Source organism: Saimiri boliviensis, chromosome 2, assembly GCF_048565385.1.
Source record: "Saimiri boliviensis isolate mSaiBol1 chromosome 2, mSaiBol1.pri, whole genome shotgun sequence".
NCBI lineage: Eukaryota > Metazoa > Chordata > Mammalia > Primates > Cebidae > Saimiri > Saimiri boliviensis.
This window is the reverse complement of record NC_133450.1, coordinates 16,037,607-16,056,809: the sequence shown is the minus strand read 5'-3', so window position 1 is coordinate 16,056,809 and position 19,203 is coordinate 16,037,607. Positions and strand designations below refer to the sequence as shown.

The window sequence follows — 19,203 nt, the reverse complement described above, 5'->3', positions numbered from 1 at the left end:
AGTTTCCACCTCAGAGACAATGGGACAAGCAGAAATTCTGCTGTGTAAAAACACAAGCCATGAATGTCATCCTAAATTAGGAAAGAATTCTTCACTAAACCTCAATAACTCTTCATAGTGCTATAAGGGTTCCAGGGACTCTAGAAAACTAAAAATTTCTTGAGACTTATGTCAGAGCTTGGGACTAGAATCAGGATTTCTAACTGGGAGTAAAGCACTTCAGGAGGCATAAAGACTTTCTACACACTCCACAGACAGGGAATGCAAGGCTCTTTTCAGAATTCTTTCCTCTTCCCTCTCTAGTTTCCAAGCTATAGATATGGCTGTTTGGTAGCTTGGTATTATTGGTACTAGCTCTAAACCTGGAATGTTTGTAATTTTTTTCCACAGTGGAATCATACTAGTTGCAGGAAAAAATGAAAAGAAGTAAGTAGACAGATAATAAGTCAGCACATAGAAATTCTGTAACTAAACTAAAGGGGAAGGGCAAGTTTTAGTTTGGCATTATATTTTACGTGAATAATATAACTTGTTTCTTTACCAGATGCCTAAATAAAAAGTTAAAATCACTAGTCATCTAAAGCTCATCTGCTTTTTACTATTGCCATCTACTGTCACCTGGTAAACAGATTTTTTAATAAGGCTGAGACAGTGTGATTCTATGATCCACTAGATGGCAACACCAGATCAGCAAAAAAACTCCAGCAAAACAAAGACACCTCACGAATCAGTCTGTTTATAAATATTAAATTATAATTGGGTCCAAAAGTCCTCAGTTTTTATACTGCAATAAAATTTCTCCTGTAATAATCACTATTATAGGGCAAATATGAGTGAAGGACACTGAGGCAGCAAAACAATTTACAGCTTTGCGGTCATCATAATATTCAACAACTCTAAATTCTTTATTACATATCAATTAGGTTCTTAGACAAGGAGGACTATTGAAAACTCTTCACTTCAAATGTACCTGACAATATTACAAGGGTATTTCAGCCAGATCCACACAGAGAACATCAATCTTACATACCAGTTGTAGTCTCCTATAATAGTGATTGTGTTGGATGCGTCGGCAGCCCACGTAATTGGTCTCTGATTGAGAACTTGGCGTAGTGTGAAGCGATGCTCTCCAGGGTCTTCAATATTTGTAAAATACTCAAATACACCAGTTTGATCAGCAAAGTTTGGAGCTTCACTAAAAAATGGGTAATCTGTTCAGAACACAAGAAATTCTCTGTTTAGTAACAAATCCGTCAGAAGCTCTCTTTGCTGGTATTTTACAGTATATCTGAAACACTTCTGAAAGTTCTGAAATAAACAAAGTTAAACCAAAGTTTAGGGCCCAGGCTAATAACGATATATGAATTTTTGTATCATCATTACTAAATATCAGGATGATGGATTTGACATATAAATGCTGCATAATATTTAATACAGGCATTTGGTATAGAGGAAAGGTCATGAGTTTTTAAGTAAAACCTAGGTTCAAATTCAAGCTCAGTCTGTCACCCTGGACAATTTATTTAATTGCCCTGCATCTAAAGTCTCTTCATTTCTAGGTTTGCAAGAGGACAAAAGAATTAAGATAACATATACATAAGCCAGCACCTGGTAAGGGCTCAATATGCTTTATTATTTCTAATATCTGTCAAGCAAGGTTCCAAATTATGGGTCACAATCATCTGCCAAAAGAGCATGAGAAAGGTTTACTGTATCAAGCTTAAAATTTACACATTTTCTTCTATTTCTAAACTGAAGCAAAACCAGCTTTGGACCTAAGTTATCAATCGCTTTTTAGTTTTACTAGTCCACAATAATGAATGCTGTAGAGAAGAAATTTTATTTGTAATATCTTATAGCTATTTCCATCTCATGCTTTTCCATGTGTTTTTGCATTCACTGCCCCATTTGAGACATTTAGAACCCTATCAAGTATCTCCAGAGCCTGGCATGGAATATTTAACTTTAGTTTTAAATTTATATCATATCTCATAAAGTATTACATTTTAGATTGGAAGGTTTAGAATTGTCTCTTGGTCTTCAGGGTCACAGAATATTGTTCTTGGTGCTGGCAGAAGTTCTTCAATCTCATTAACTAGGCCATGGCCCACAAAGATTCCTCACTTACTGAAGGCAAAAGTCACCTTTGCTGAACCAACTGAGCAACAGATTTCAAAGACCCTGCATTTCACAAAGTTAGTGGATTTATCTAAGAGAGATATTTCAAAGAGTTGCAGAAAAACAAACCACCAAGCTAAGTGTCACTGTTGTCTGTATTATAGCTGAGACGACTCCACTACATAGTTCAAAAAGCCAATACTCCAGCCAACTAGATCATTTCCTGAGAAAGGGAGCTGAGACCCTGCAGCAGTCACTGGGAAAGGGTGACAGGAGTGTCCATCTTTGGTGCAACATGCAGCTCTGCAGCCACCAGGAGGTTTAAGAGATGCTCCAGCAATGCCAGTTCCCTCCCTATTACTCTCCTGCTGCTACAGACTTTAGAAGCAGATTACAAAGCCATCTGACCCTGTCTGTGAGGCCCATAAACCTATAGAACATGACCGACTAGTCAACAAATTTTGTTACTTACTGACTAGGAATATAACTAGAATGATGTTTTCTAACTTTTTTCCAAGTGGTTTTCCTAAATCACCTATAATCAAAGCTCTTCTAACAACTTTAAGACAGATCTTCTCAGAAAACCAAAAGACCTCAATAAAAAAACTCTGAGGCACAAAATGGTATCTAATGAGTTGGATCACCCAAGGGCTACATAACTGCCCATAAGCACTCAGTTCACTAGCACTGCAGAAAGAGATTAATGTGTCTTAACCTCCACACATAAAGAAGATGTCAGTAACGGCTAATGGGTTAGTAGCAAAATTATAAAGTTTAAGTTTCACCAAAAAAAAAAAAATTAGAATTATAATTTTCATTCTAACAATGAACTCTATATTTTTTCTGAAACTGAAAAATACAGGGTCCTCAAATTTAGATTTACACAAAGCAATACAGAAAATTAGGCCTCCTTTTACCACACATGAGATTTAGGAGCTAAATAAATGTGCTTTCGATAGCCACTCCATCATGTACCCAGTTTGACAGGTAGAAATCAACTCACCACTGTTAAATATCAAGACCAAGTTAAGTTTTAGTGAAAAACACTCACCAACATCGAAATCATCCTTATAGGTACTTGGGAAGGGCTGGGATTTTGGAGGAGGCGGGTAGCTGCCTTTGTGACCAGTGGTGAGAGTGGTGAGTGTGAACAGCTCATCTTCTTGCAGTTCCAGTGTGAAACTGCCATTGCTGTCAAGGAGCTGAAAAAGAAGACACTACTGTATTCAAGACCAGATGCTACAGCTCATCTCATGTGGACAAAATCGCTTTTTAAAAAAACTAGCTTAAAGGAAAGTCCTAATCATTTCTGTGAGAACTTCCTAAGCACTTGTGAAAACCTCACCAATACCAAGGCCCTTGGAATCATTTTTTCCTAAGTATTGGAGAAAACTTTGTAAAACTATGCTTTATAATTTTAAACAACTTTAATTCATAGAAGGAAGGACTAAATAATCTCAAAATGTATTTCTATTAGCCTATTCTTTTCCATTACACAGTAATCTCTTTAAAGCTTGAATATATTCAATACATATAACTAAGAGACCTGCTTTTTTTTCTCTCAGAACGTTCCTAAGGTAGAAAAATCCATAAAATATCACTGTTGACCCAGCTGTTAATCACAGAAATCCTTTTACAATTAAGAGAGAAAATCCCTGCTCATTTTATGTTCAAAATATATTTCAACTAGCAAGTTAGGCTTCGCAACTTAATCTCTTTAAGCCACAATCTCATCTACAAAATCAGGGGAAAAATACATACTTCATAGACCTGCTGTGCAGAGATTAAACCAGATAATGCTTTTAAAGTGCTAAGCTCAGTGTGTAACCAATAAGAAGCGCTCCCAGTATCAAAGCTGTTCTATGCTAAATGCAGACCTCTGAAGACATTGGAATCCCTTGCATAATCAATGAAGGCATTAAATCTATGTCAATTTTATGAAATTTGAACAGTTTTTTCTACTTTGAATTAAAGGAGTTCTGTTCCTTGTTTTAATGGCGAATTGATGATCAGATCTATGAAATACCTGATGTTATATTTAAGTTGAGAAACAACCCCAAATGACATTATTTCTCTAATGGGGAAAATCAGTATTATTATACTATTCCTAGCAATGTGTTACACAAAAAGTAGAAACTTCTTTTTTCAGAACTTAATATATAATAAGGTGTTTTATCACTGTTAGTGACTAGCTGATTATCAGAACATTAATAATAACAAGAAAAATTCATGTATTTGTGTCAATTGAGTGAAATAATGTGCTTGCTTGGGCCAATTCATTCTTTGAAACCTTTCCTGAGAAACCACCATGGCTGATGCACTGTAGGAAGCACCTGGGATATAAAGCTAAATAAAGCAAGGCCCAGTCTTCGAGGTGTCCGGGGGAGCAGGAAAAGTGTTTAACTCGGTAAGCACACAGCTGAAGATGAATATGCGCTAAGACTGGTGAGGAAGCTTCAGAGGAAGAGACACTTGAACTGAGTCTCAAAAGATGACAAAGATGAGGAGAAGCCATTCTAGGCGAAGAAAACAGGTGCAAAGTCACAGAGGTAAGTAAACATGCATGCTATGCTTTGAAAAATGTAAGTTTAGTCCGTGAAAAGAGGCCAGCTTAGTAAGACACACATCTAGGAAGAAACCAGCCTTCTACCTCCTGAGAGGATAAGGAGGGTCGTGCGCTACACTAAGGAATATGAACTTCTAAGAACATAATCACTGAGGTATTCTGTACACAGTGGTCACAAAAATCAGATCTGCATTTTCAACATATCACTCTGCAGCCATGTGGTGGGTGACCTGGAAAGCCAGACTGGAAAAACAAGAGGCAGTTTCTGAAATCCAGGAGAGAGATAAATAAGAACTGAAACAGCCCAGCCGGGTGCCGTGTCTCACTGCTGTAATCCCATCACTTTGGGAAGCCAAAGCTGGTGGATCACAAGGTCAGGAGATCAAGACCGGCCTGTCCAACATGGTGAAACCCTGTCTCTACTAAAACTACAAAAATTATCCAGGTATGGTGGTGTGTGACTGTAGTCCAAGTTACTCAGGAGGCTGAGGCAGGAGAATCACTTGAACTCAGGAGGTGAAGGTTCATGCCACTGCCCTCCAGCCTGGGCAACAGAGCAAGACTCTGTCTCAAAAAAAAAAAAAAAAAAAAGGAAGGAGGAGGAGAAGGAGGAGGAGGAAGAGGAGAAACTAAAACAAGAAGTAAAAGTGCTAGTGGAGAATAAGGAAGTAAAAGTGCTAGTGGAGAATAAGGAGTAAGAGAAAGTTCTGGGCACAATCATCTATACTTGACCACTTGTAGAATACAGAGGGCAAGTGGGAAACACAGATAGTCTCAAATGAGACTTAAATTTCTGACCTGGGCAGCCAGGTGGTGGTGTCACCATCCATCAAAACAAAGTAAATGTCTAAGAGCTGAACACATCTATAAACACACAAACTTCTATGCTGCCTTGAAGAGATTTTATATTTAAAAAAAAAAACAGTTGGGAACAATTTTACTATGTTGCAGCTACAAAATCAATTATAAAATATAAAAACAAAATTCTTAATGAAATTTCTGTTCCCTTACTGTTTTACTATTGGAATACCCAAAATATAAGAATGTATTTTAAAATTACCCATAGAGAATCCAGCTGCTTAAAAAGGAATCTTTCAGATGATTTTCCAAGTTTGGTATACCATACCTGTAGCTCTGGTATTTCACTCTGTAAAGAAAAGACAAAAAAGCATGGCTGAGTAATTCTTCACAACCTCTTTGAGGATTTCCAAAATCAGTACCAGCAGGAATGTACCAATGACAGTATGTACTCTACCTTATTTACCAAAAGAACCACCTCAAATACTAAATAGTTCTATTTTTAAAAATAGGAAAACATTGTTCTAGCAAATACTTTATTTTCTAAACACTAAAGAATTTTGGCAAATGTTGAAAAATTATAGTGTCTTTGCTTCAAAAATGTTCATTACTGTACCTCTGTAAAAATTCTTAAATTAATTTTCTGGAATTAAAAAACAATTCTTATGCATTAGTAATCAGAAGCTGCTGTTTCTCAATTCAAACCTAACAATTCACAGAAATAGCAAGTATCTGATACTTTTAAAAATATATTTTTGGTATAGAATACTGTAAATGTCAATGCTTGAAAGTTCCCTAGACCATGTAATGCTTCTAGACCACCAAGAACAACTTTCTTGCAAGTGACTTTGAAAGTGTTCCTCAAAGTCACAGAATGTTTTACCTCCTGCTGGCTTCTGTCTTGTTAGAATAAAGCAAGTCAGAAGACAGAAGATACCAGGGCCTTTGTCAACTCATATGCAAACCTTTAATAGTTCATAATATAAGGCTTCACTTAAGAACTACTGGCCTGATAGAACATATAAATTCTTAAATCAAAACCAAAATAAAGTTATACATATTTACTTACAAAAGATCCCTTGAGAATAAAGGTAGCAAATTGTTGTGACACATTGAAATAAGGAAGAAATGGCCGTATACATTTAGAATGTTTATGACTCTGAAAAAAAAAATCACATACATTATACAAATGATGTATAAGCTACCTTAGGGGAAAAACAGTTCAATAGTTAATGCCCAAGATTAGCAAAAATGACATATACTAGGTAACAAACGAGTTTATTTCACATTTTTAAAGATTTTTTTATAATATAATCTTTACTGAATGCGTGTTGTATGTTCCTAGTCAAATGCAAAGTTCAACGGCACTTCAACTGAATCAAACTTTGGATTCATAGCTAAACTGTAGAGACATATATGGTACTCAGATTAATTTTGTGTTATAAATGTTTTCCAACTAAAATACATCAAATAAAAAGCAAAAGGAAAGTATGTTTTCACTGAAAAGACACCTCATCTAAATATAACGTTCGTTCTCATGTAAGAAGTAAAATGTGTGTGTGTGTGTGTGTGTGTGTGTGTGTATCTACAGTATATATAGATGTCAAATACACACTAAGGTCAGCTAAATATTTGTAACAAATAGTTCTCACATTGCCATCATTTTTTACTAAATACTCACTAATATGGGCTGGGATCAAAAGAAGTATTAGACCTAATTCCCACTTTAAAAGATTCCACAGTCACAGAATACTTTAGTACACAGTTCTATTTCAGGCTTTGCTGACAATTAAAAAATTACTTTCATAATCACAGATTTCAATACCTGTCTCTTAGTACAGTAATTGATAGTACAACTAGAGGGACAATCAAGATATAAGAGATTTGGACTCTACTGAGGGAATGTGTTCTCTTTCTAGGTCCACAAGGGGGCATAGTTTTAAGGGCAAAAAATTCCCAGCGCCATGCCCCCTCCCATCTCTCTCCATCCAGAAGGTGTAACCATTTCTGCTGAATTGTTGAGGTTGTGGGAAAAGGTCACAAGTCAATCACTCCAGCAGAAGTTTAAAGGAACTCTTTTCATTGGCCAGGGTGGGGGGGCTTGGAGAGGGAGGGAATTCCTGCCAGATTAAAAGTCCCTGTCTCCCTCATCAGGGCAGATTTTCCCCTTCTGGAGTCCCCTTCCACTCTCGTGGAAGCTGCTTTTCCTCTCCTAAACTCCATTTCTCTCTCAATTCCCTTCCACTCAGTGTGAAAGCTGTCTTTACTCTCCTAGATTCCATCTTTCTGGATTCTCTCACTCAGTGTGAGAAGAGCTTTCCTTCTCTGGTTTTCCCCCCCGGAACCTCCCTCACTCAGTGTGAAAGTCGCTTTTCCTTCTCTCTCCTTCTCCTTTTTCTCTCTCTGCCTAAATAATCACTTTCTGCAAACACTTTTTGAGTCTGGTATTTACTTACGCACTGCGCCATGGTCTCCTCTCCCATACTTGGGTGAGTGATAGACCAAGAACCTGGAGAAACGTCCTCTCAGGGGAGCTGAGGGCTCCCCTGAACCCAAAAACCACCAAATAATGTGCCTTGACATCTATAAATGACTCCATCTAGCAACAGCAGGATGCACATTCTTTTCAAGTGTACATGGAACACGGACCAAACTACACCATACTCTGATTCATAAAGTAATTCCTCATAAATACAAAAAGATTCAAGTCACACAAAATATTGTTTTAACCACAGGAGAATTAAATCAGGAGTGAATAACTGAAAACCTTTCGGAAAAGTCCAAAATATTTACAAACTAAATAACAAAATTTCTAAATAATCAATAGGTCAGAAGAAAAACAAAAAGGAAACTAGAATTTTCAGCTTTATGAAAATGAAAACACAATGTACCAGAATTTGTGGTATGCCACTAAAATAATACTTAGAAGGAATTTAGAGCACTAAATACCTAGATTAGAAATAAAGAAGGGATCTGAGAGTTCAGCTTCAGTCTTGAAATACTAGAAAAACAGTAGCAAATTTAAAAATATTACAAATTTGGTTCAGTGTACAATGCTCAGGTGATGAGTGCACCAAAATCTCACAAATCACCACTAAAAAACTTGCTCATGTAACCAAATACCACTTGTTCCCCAAAAAGCTATGGAAATAACATTTTTTAAAGTAAAAATAAAAATAAAGACCAAAATACGCAAAGAAAATAAAGAGAAAAGAAGAATCAATTAAACAAAAGCAAATTTAAAAACCAAAAGAAAATAATAAAACCAAAAGCTGATTCTTTGAGAAGATCAAAAAAATTGAAAAACCTCTAGCCAGACTAATAAAAAAATCAGGATATAAAGAAAGAAAACATACATTTCAACAATAAGAAAGATGATACCACTAGAGATCAAATATTTGCCCGGGGGAAAGACACAAGACATGAAATAGCTTCAAAACTGTTTTTAAAGGAATTGATATTTGACACAGAGCACAGGGAGGTTCAAGACTAATGTAGTTCTCAAAAATAATGGAAGTTTTGGTGAAAAGCAAATAAGAGGCCAGTACATTCATTATAGGCATAAGTGAAACCACAGCCCAGCCTAGTATACCATTGAGAATCAAAAAAAGAAAGTGACAGTTAAAAAACAAAAAAAACACCTCCTGTGGTCAGAAGAAAACTAAAACACTAACCTTAAACCATCACTGAAAATGAGCTGTAATTTAATTTGATCAGTCTTTGGAACAATTTAAGTCCCCAGGGCATTGTTTAAAACAATACAGAAATCCAGCAATCCACAATACAGCAATTAGCGTAACTTATAGTGAGGTGTGATCAAGGAACCAGACAGAGTCCTGGAAAAACCTATGTCAACCCACAGTGACTGTGGATATGCCCAAAGCCACATTCTCCTAGATTTTCTTCTAGAATTTTTATGGCTTCAGATCTTTGATTGAAGCCTTTAATCCATCTTGAGTTAATTTCTGTATATGGTGAGGTAAGAGGTAGGGATGCAGTTTCATTATTCTAGGCAAATAATGTTGCTATCCAATTTTCCCAGCACCATTTATTAAATAGGATGTCCTTTCCCAAAATTTATATTTTTGTGTGCTTTGTCAAAGATCAGTTGGTTTTAAGTATTTGACTTTTTTGGGGGTTCTCTATTCTGCTCCATTGATCTATGACTCCTAGATCTGATAAAGGAATTCAGTAAAGTTGAGTTACAAAATCAATGTACACAAATCTGCAGCACTACTGTACAACAATAATGACAAAGCTGAGAGTCAAATTTACTCCATCTCTTTTAGAATAGCTATAAAAAATATAATATATAATAGATGATGCAAACAAATGGAAATACATCCCATGCTCATGGATTGAAATAATCATTATTGTGAAAATGAGACCACAATGCCCAAAGCAATCTACGTATTCAGTGTAATTCCTATCAAAATATCAGTATCATTTTTCACAGAATTACAAAAAACAGTCCTAAAATTCATATGAAACCAAAAAAGAGTCCAAACACCCAAAGAAATCCTGAACAAAAAACAATCTGGAGGCATCACATTATCTAACTTCAAATCATACTACAAGGCTATAGTAACCAAAACAGCCATGTTACTGGTTTAAAAACCATATAAATGTATATGTAAAGTAACAATGTCCTATTAAGTTTGCAGCACACAGTGTTGTGATATGTATGCTAATAATAGAACAAAAGGGGAAAGGGAACAGAGCAACAAGGGAATTCAGCATGATCTACTGGAATTCGGTTAGCTTAAATCTGAAGTGAATCCAGTAAGTTAGGATGTATATGGTAAGCCCTAGAATAATCACTAAAAAATAACTCATAAAAATATAGTGAATAATTAATATTATTAAAATGGCCATACTTCCCAAAGCAATCTATAGATTTAATGCATTCTGTATCAAAATGCCAAGGACATGCTTCACATAAATAGAAAACTCAACCATAAAATTCATATAGGACCACAAAAGACCACAAACAGCCAATGCAACCCTGAGCAAAAAGAATAAAGCTGAAGGCACTGAAGGCATCACACTACCTGACTTCAAAGTATACTAAAAGGCTATAGTAACTACTAATAAAACAGCATGGTTTTGGCATAAAAGCAGACACACAGACCAATGGAACATAATAGAAAGTCCAGAAATAAATTCACACACCTATGACCAACTAATTTTCAACAAAAGTGCCAAGAATACACACTGGGAAAAAAGATAGTCTCTTCAATAAACAGCACTGAGAGAAATAGCCACATGCAGAAGAATGAGTCTGGACCCCTACCTCTCACAATATATAAAAGTCAATTTAAAATTGATTGCATACTTAAATATAAAACCTGAAACTATGAAACTAGAAGAAAACAAAGGGAAAGTGCTTTATGACAATGAGATGGGCAAGGATTTTTTAAATAAGACCTCAAAAGCACAGACAAAAAAAGCAAAAATAGACCAAGGGGATTACATCAAACTGAAAAGCTTTTGCACAGCAAAAGAAACAAAGTAAAACAGACAGCCTACAAAATGGGAGGAAGTATTTCCAAATTCTACATCAGACAAGGGGTTAATATATAAACTACATAAAGAACTTAAATAACAAGAACAACAACAAAATAGCCCAATTTAAAATTGGGCAAAAGACTGTAATAGACATTTCTCAGAAGAAGACAATACAGGTACACGAAAAAATATTCAACACCACTAATCATCAGGGAAATGCAAATCATATGGGGATACCACCTCTCTTTACTTAGAATGACTATTATCAAAAAGACAAAAGAAAACAAGTGTTGGTGAGGATGCAGGAAAAAAGAAATACTTACTTAATGTTGATGGGGTTGTAAATTGGTATAGTCACTATAAAAAACAGTGTGAGCCGGGTGCGGTGGCTCAAGCCTGTAATCCCAGCACTTTGGGAGGCTGAGGCGGGTGGATCACGAGGTCGAGAGATCGAGACCATCCTGGTCAACATGGTGAAACCCCGTCTCTACTAAAGATACAAAAAATTAGCTGGGCATGGTGGCACGAGCCTGTAATCCCAGCTACTCAGGAGGCTGAGGCAGGAGAATTGCCTGAGCCCAGGAGGCGGAGGTTGCGGTGAGCCGAGATCGCGCCATTGCACTCCAGCCTGGGTAACAAGAGCAAAACTCCGTCTCAAAAAAAAAAAAAAAAAAAAAAAAAACCGTGTGGAGATTCCTAAAAAGTTAAAAATAGGCGGGGCACATAGTGGCTCACATCCCTAATCCCAGTACTTTGGGAAGCTTAGGGAGGCAGATCACGTGAGGTCAGGAATTTGAGAGCAACCTGGCCAACATGGTAAAACTTGTCTCTACTAAAAATATAAAAATGAATTGGGTGTGGTAGCAGGTGCCTGTAATTCCAGCCACTCGGGAAGCTGAGGCAGAAGAATCACTTGAACCCAGGAGGCAGAGGTTGCAGTGAACCGAGATTGCACCACTGCACTCGAACCTGGGAGTACAGAGACTCTGTCTCCCAAAAAAATTAAAATAAAAAATAAATTAAAAGTAGAGCTACCACACGATCCAGTAATCTCACTACTGTGTATATATCCGCCCAAAATAAAATATGTATGTTGAAGAGGTATCTGTGCTCCCATATTTATTAAAACACTATTTACAATAGCTAATACATGGAATCAACCCAAGTGTTCAACAACGAATGCGTGAATAAAGATAATGTGATATATATGCACAATGGAGTATCATTCAGTCATAAAAATAATGAAATCCTGATATTTGCAACAACATGGAGGAATATGGAGGATATCATGTTAAGTGAAATAAGCCAGACACAAGATGACAAATACCTCATAATCGTACTTATATGTGGAACAAAAAAAAAAAAGAGTTGCTATCACAGATGAAGAGAGTAAAATGCTGGTTACCAAACACTGGGGTGGGGCTGGGAAGGGGAGGATAGGAAGAGGTTGGTCAATAGATACAAAGTAACTATTACAAAGGAGGAATAAGTTCTGGTGTTTTATTGCACAGTAGGGTGAGGATGGCTAACAGTAAGGTTTTGTGTATTACAAAATGGCTAGAAGAGAGGCTTTTGAATGCTCTCATTGTAAAGAAATGATAAATTCATGAGGTGATGGGCATATCCTGATTTGATCATTTTATCACATACATGTATCAAAACATCAAATTGTACCTTGCATTAATAAAAAATAAAAATATAACATAGTTGAGGTACTCCCATTTCCTGATTTCAAAATTTACCAGACAGCTACAGTAATTAAGACAGTGTGGTGCTCACATTAGAAAAGATATATAGGCCAATCGAATAAAATTGAGGTTCCAGAAATAAACCCTCAAATTTATTGTCATTTGCTTTTCAACAACGGTGCTAGGACAATTCAATGAAGAAAGAACAGTCTTTTAAAAAAAATAGTTCAGGGACAACTGGATATCAAAATGCAAAATAATCAAGTTGGACCCACAGCTAATCTTAGTTAAGAAAGAAAATGGACCAAAAACCTAAATTTAAGAATTTAAACTCTAAAACTCATAAAAGAATACATAAATATAAATCTTCAGAACCTTGAATTAGGCAGTGGTTTCTTAGATATAACACCAAAAGCACAAGAAACAAACAAACAAAAAAACAAAATGGACTTCATCACAATTTTAAACTTTTTTTAATTCAAAGAGTATCATTAAGAAACTGAAAGACAACCCATACAATGGTTAAACATCTGCGAATTATATTTCTGATAAGGAATTTTTATATAGAATAGAAAACACTTAAGACTCAATAATAAAAACACAAACATCCCAATTTAAAAATGGGCAGAGTTTACACAGACATTTCCCCAAAGAAGATACACTACTGGCCAATAAGCACAAGAAAAGATCCCCACATCATCAGTCTCTAGGAAAATGCAAATAGGCTACAATAACATGGCATTTCACATCTACTAGGATGACTATAATCAAAAGCACCGACAATAAGAACTGTTGGGGAGGATGTGGAGAATTCTAAGCTTCATAAACTACTGGTGGCAATGTAAAATGGTGCAATAACTTTGGAAGACAATTTGGTGGTTCCTCAAAATTTTAAACACAGAGTTACCATGTGACCCAGCAATTCCACTCCTACATACATACACAAGTGAAGTGAAAACACGTCCACAGAAAAATTTGTACATATATGCTAATCCATACCATTATTCATAATAGCCATGACAGGGCTCAAGACACACTACCCCCAAATATTTTAAAGTGAAGAAATCTGAGAAAAATGCAGAAGTAGAAAGGTTACTCTCTGACCTCCTTCCTCCTCTGAAGCAGTTCATAAGACCCTCATTCAACAGGTGCTCTCCTTATATCCTGTATCTCTGAAGACAGTTTCTGATGAAGAAGATGAGATGTCTACTTACTCTAACAGCCTGCAAATGAGATCCTGAGACATTGACAAAATGCTAGCAGAAAAGCAAGAATTCTCACAAAGCCCTGCTCTTCTGGATCTCTGCCTGAAGTATCCGATCCAGAGAAGACAATTGAAAAAACAAACAAACAAACAAAACTTCTCATCCCATCCTCTCCAGATTCAGATTCACAGAAGGAAACATTTGTTTGGTTTGTGACTCTTGTATAAACGTAGTTTTGGGTACTGATTACCTGTAGATCCCTTCCCTCCCAGGGTCAGCTATTGCTTTCCCATTTGTCTCATTTTGTATACTGAGAACCTGGCTTGACTTCCCACCTGTTAGGGATGTGTGAGATGTAAGTTTTGTGTATGAAGGCAGCCAACTTCAAGTTGGGGGCCCTAAGAATATAGCCAGAAACAATGTGATTTGCCCCCTAGTTACAGCTAGCTTACCAACTATTGCCAGCTCTGACAGGCAGCTGGGAGTAGGGAGGTTATCTGGGTCTTTCTTTTGACTATCCTTGGGACTGGTTCTAGGTCTTTGGAGGATCACTTCTCAGCTTTTTGGCTGTGATCAAGTGCAGATCTTGGGAGGCCTGTATCTTTTTTATACCCTCTTTCAAGGACCCTCTTCATCCAAAGTAAGATATAAATGGCTTATTGGTTTGGGTTGTGAGTCACTTAATGGATACCCTTGGTTTAAAAAGCTCAATACTGCCAGGAATATTTACTGTTTGTCCTAGTTCAAACCTGATAGTAGGATACTTTAAGGCAACTCTGTACTCTGTTTTGTATCTTGTTTCTCCCATAGGAACTTAATTGCTAGAAATCCCTTTTCACAAAGCTCTGCTGACTATATGCACTTCCTATTCTGTCCACTTCCTTCTTGTTGGAACTTCACTGACCTCTTCGGGAAGCCTGAGATCTCCCTAAACTGGTACCTCTAAGACTTCTCTCCATTTGCTTCTGCTTCTCCTTACACCTTTTCTCACTTTCATTCTTTCATTCAGTTCCCCTGAATCCTTGATATGTCCACTTTCAAGCCCCGACCTCCTCCCATGCTTCTGTCCACCTGTCATACCTATTCCCTTCCTACTCCAGCCCCTCAATCACTTAACTTTTAAGCTCCTTGCTCTCAACAGACTTAAAGTCTCCCCAAAACAGCCTGAGACTGAAAAAAAAAAGCCTCCATAAGATTACATATCAGGGCAAAACAACCTGAAGTGGAAAAAGCCACAGCCTCTGTAAGATTATATATCAGGGCAAGGGAAGGTGTGAAGGTCTTCTCCACAAATACTGGTAAACAGGTAATCTTAATTTTGTCCCAAATGCCAGAAACAAAGTGGAGAAAAGATAAGAGATGACTATTTTGTCATTAGCTGGGCATGGTTACGTGTGCCTGTAGTCCCAGCTACTCAGGAGGCTGAGGCAGGAGAATTGCCTCAACCTGGGAAGTGGAGGTTGCGGTGAGCCAAGATCATGCCATTGTACTCCAGCCTGGGTAACAAGGGCAGCGAAACTTCATCTCAAAAAAAAAAAAAAAAAAAAAAAAAGGATGACTATTTTGTATAAATCAGTGGGCTGTGTTGCTATGCTTACTGACTCATGGCTAAAATTTTTTTAATGAAAATCATTAAGATCTTGGCATCTGTCTGTATGGTTATGTATTTATATTTACAAAAAGGTGTTCAGTTTGTATTACATTATTTTTCCAATAGTAAAGAAGTGACTTAATCCAATAGTAACAACAAAAGTTTACCATGGTTTCAACGATAATGGTGAGGTTCCCTAAGCCATCAGTTAGAGCTACGTAGCTTCCTCCTTTCTCTAAATGGCCAACTGTCTTCAGGTAATACCAGCCAGGTTGAGTAAACTGAGTGGTATGAGCTATAGAAAAACAGAAAGACCCAAATAAGATAAAAATGATAATAACAGTGTTTCTTAAAAAGAAAAAAAAAGCTGGATATCAGTTTGATAGTCTGACTGATTCTAACAAGCTATTTTCTATTTTGGAGAAATGTATCTGTCAACTTCATGTTTAAATTTTTAAATAATCCAATAAATGGTACAATTGCAAGACGATTCCTGGAATGATGGACAAAATAAACGAAGCTCTCAGTTCAAGAACACAATCAGTATTTTTTTTTAAGAACAATATAGTTATTCCCTCCCAATCTTGGTTCATCCCTATTTAACCCATCCTAAAATAGCTACAAAAAAAAAAAAAAAAAAAACTTAAAAAAAGGTTAATAATGAATTTCAAAAACTAACTTTCATGGTTTCAAACATACTTATTTCCACCACATGTATATTTATTGGCGACCTCCTAAGCTGGTCCTGAAAATGTACTAAGCAGTACACCATGTCTCAACCCTTAGAAAAGTCACAAAATTTAAAAAGTACAGTAGTTCATCTAGATCATGTAGGACCAACAATTTCAACATTCAAAGGGTTAATATATAAGTCTTAATTTTCTCATGTTTTGGGAAGGACAATTTAAGGAGTTTAGAATAATATCATGATTACATAATTAATATGATTACAAATCTGCTTTGGAGAGCACCACAATAGGGAAAATCACCACATTTAAGTTTAAAATAAAAACAAATTCACTTCAAATTCACGATTTTCTTCCAAAAGCATTTTACCTTTAAAGAAATTAGCTTTTTAGAAAGGTTGTTAGGATTTTAAAACAAAATAGTCACAATGTTTAATCTTTTACAAAAAAAAAAGTAGAAAAAAATTTCAATATTATTCAGCAACAGATTTTGTTATTTTGTTTAAATTATAGTCACTATTAGTATGGTTATATCTCTTCATGAAAAGGTGATACTAAGCCATCCATCCCTGCATAAAGTCAACCTCCCTTGTGACTAAAAAATGACACTGTAGTAAAACCTTTGTGGTTCAATAAAACTGGATGTATTATCTATAGCTCTGTTCATTGTCTCTGAGCTATGTAAATTATGTCTTGTCTGGTAGAAATTTGATTTCTTCCCTATTGTGAGAAACCCGATTTGCCTCCCTTGACAATTCATCTCCAGTTCTCTTATTCTACAAAAACATTGTGCTATGCTGACTTTTCATTTGAACCATTTCTAACATCTGCCATCTGCCAGGATCCTTCATATCATATAAGTACCATAAAATCTCAGTATGTGCTCATTTTTAAAATCTATATAAGCTACATTGTTACCTATTTTGAAAATTACCTTTTCACAACACACACCAGTAGATTTAGGGGACAATATAAAGCCATATTTCACATAACTCATATTTACTTATTCATTTGATGATTCAATAAATACAGTATTTTTTAATCATATACCTTTGATTTTGTTAGCATATTATTTTAATCAAAACTACATTAATATTATTAATATAAAAGAACAAAGTGACTCCAAAGCTAATTTTAAGACTTCTAGATACTCTTTTTACAAATAATTTTAGTAGCAATTATCATAGTTTGTAATTATATCCTTAGATGATTATTTATTTCCGTCTCTATCACCACACAGCTCTCCCTTTCCCTCTCTCTCTCTTCCTCTCCTACACTTTTCTAAAAGCCTAGTCTTAGAATACTAGTTACCCAAAATATTCTCATAAAACACTGGCAAATCTTTCTTAGAGACACATATTAAAACCCACACAGATGCACAGTTTATATTATCTTCTTTAAGTGTTTTTCTGCTTTGTCTCTTAGAGAAGAATTTAGAGAGTAAGAGATGGAACTGAACCATACCTGATACCCAGACAGGAGATTCTACCACGTAGTGTCCACTCCATGGCTCCTGGGCTGTCATCAACCCGCATCTCCCATAAGGCAACTGTTCATAGTAACTAGCCACTAAATTCCATGCAATTGTGCTAAAAGATTTGTTTGATAAGAAAAGAAATATCAAGACAACTTGTGATAAAAATGTAAATGTCTAAAAACCTGGGGAAAAAGATTTTATCATAGTAATACACATCTACATAAATGACAATAAAAGGATCACCCAAAATAAGAATTTGTCTAAATTCATTCACTTTTTGAAAAATCCAGTGTTGGCTACATTTTAGTATTTTTCATGGTGAATCACATGATAAAAAATACAAATGTATTATGTACAAAATTTTTAGTGAACAATGGTACAGCCAAAAGACGAATCATACCCTACCAGTACCTGACACGTCACAAATTTAAGTCAAATACAAATACAAGCTTTTTGCATACCTACTTTCAACAGTCAGCCTTCTTAGTACCCCAGTTTCATGACATAATTTTTATGAACTTGACTCTGAACTGTTCCAAAGTTTTACAACTGAAAATTCTTAATCAGACTGCCTGGGTTTAAACCATGGTTTCACCATTTAACCTCTCTGTAAAATGAGGATAATAATTACATCTCTCTCATGTGATTGTTGTAAGGATTAAATGTACTAATGCATAGGAAGAGTATGGAACAAGGTCTGGGCTGTAGTATTGCTATTAAATATTATTCTACTTCATCTACAAGTAGTAATTGGATCCACTCGGTGATCTGCTTTGTGGCCCATTCTTTCTGAGATCCATCAGGCCCTAACAGTCCAGAGCAGGGGCTAAACCCTAAAAGTTTGACTCTGGTTCTCAGGAAATCCAAGGGCAAAAGGGAAGTTCTTGAACTTGGTATTGTTGGGTTCCTCACTGATTAAAAACCCACAGAGCTTGCCCACAGAATTTTATTTTTCTTAATCAAGACCTTATTGGGGGGAAATAGGGAAGGGACAGCGGGGGAGTGGGGAGTTGGGGAGAGATAGCATGGGGAGAAATGCCAGATATAGGTGATGGGGAGGAAGGCAGCAAATCACACTGCCATGTGTGTACCTATGCAACAATCGTGCATGTTCTTCACAAGTACCCAAAAACCTAAAATGCAATTTTAAAAAGACCTCATCCAGCATAAAAAAATAGACATTCTTAGCAAATCAAAACCTTCTAATTCTATCAATACAAAGTAGAAATAATGGTCCTAATTTTCAAAACACCTTACTACTAGTGAATATTTTAAGTTCCTGTGATTTTGCTCATAGTTTGCAAGATACATGGTATCCTTTCTGGCTAGTGACAGAGTATTAATCAAGACAACTTTACGGAGGGCATTTTGTAAAATACATACAAAACCTTTCAAAATCTATATATCTCTGACCATTCCATTTCTAAAAATACATTCTGATAGTCATGAGTATATACAAAGATATTTGTATACAATCGATCATTTCAGTTTGTACAAAGCTATTAATAAAAATAGAGACAACTTCCAATTCTAAAAGAGGAAAATATTTAATAAGGAATAATATAT

The 19,203-nt window shown here is 36.0% G+C and overlaps 1 protein-coding gene across 7 annotated transcripts in view; it reads right to left on the bottom strand.

Moving 5' to 3' along the window:
• The window catches only part of GALC (galactosylceramidase), a 56,740-nt gene that overhangs the window by 11,595 nt on the left and 25,942 nt on the right, over positions 1–19,203 (bottom strand). For all 7 annotated transcript variants that reach the window (XM_039468892.2, XM_074392873.1, XM_039468893.2 and 4 more), the window contains 6 exons: positions 17,625–17,749; positions 15,642–15,769; positions 6,552–6,641; positions 5,745–5,831; positions 3,170–3,320; positions 1,031–1,211 (listed from right to left, as the gene is read on the bottom strand). In XM_039468892.2, coding sequence (XP_039324826.1) covers positions 1,031–1,211; positions 3,170–3,320; positions 5,745–5,831; positions 6,552–6,641; positions 15,642–15,769; positions 17,625–17,749 — 762 coding nt within the window. The remainder of the gene's footprint in view (positions 1–1,030; positions 1,212–3,169; positions 3,321–5,744; positions 5,832–6,551; positions 6,642–15,641; positions 15,770–17,624; positions 17,750–19,203) is intronic.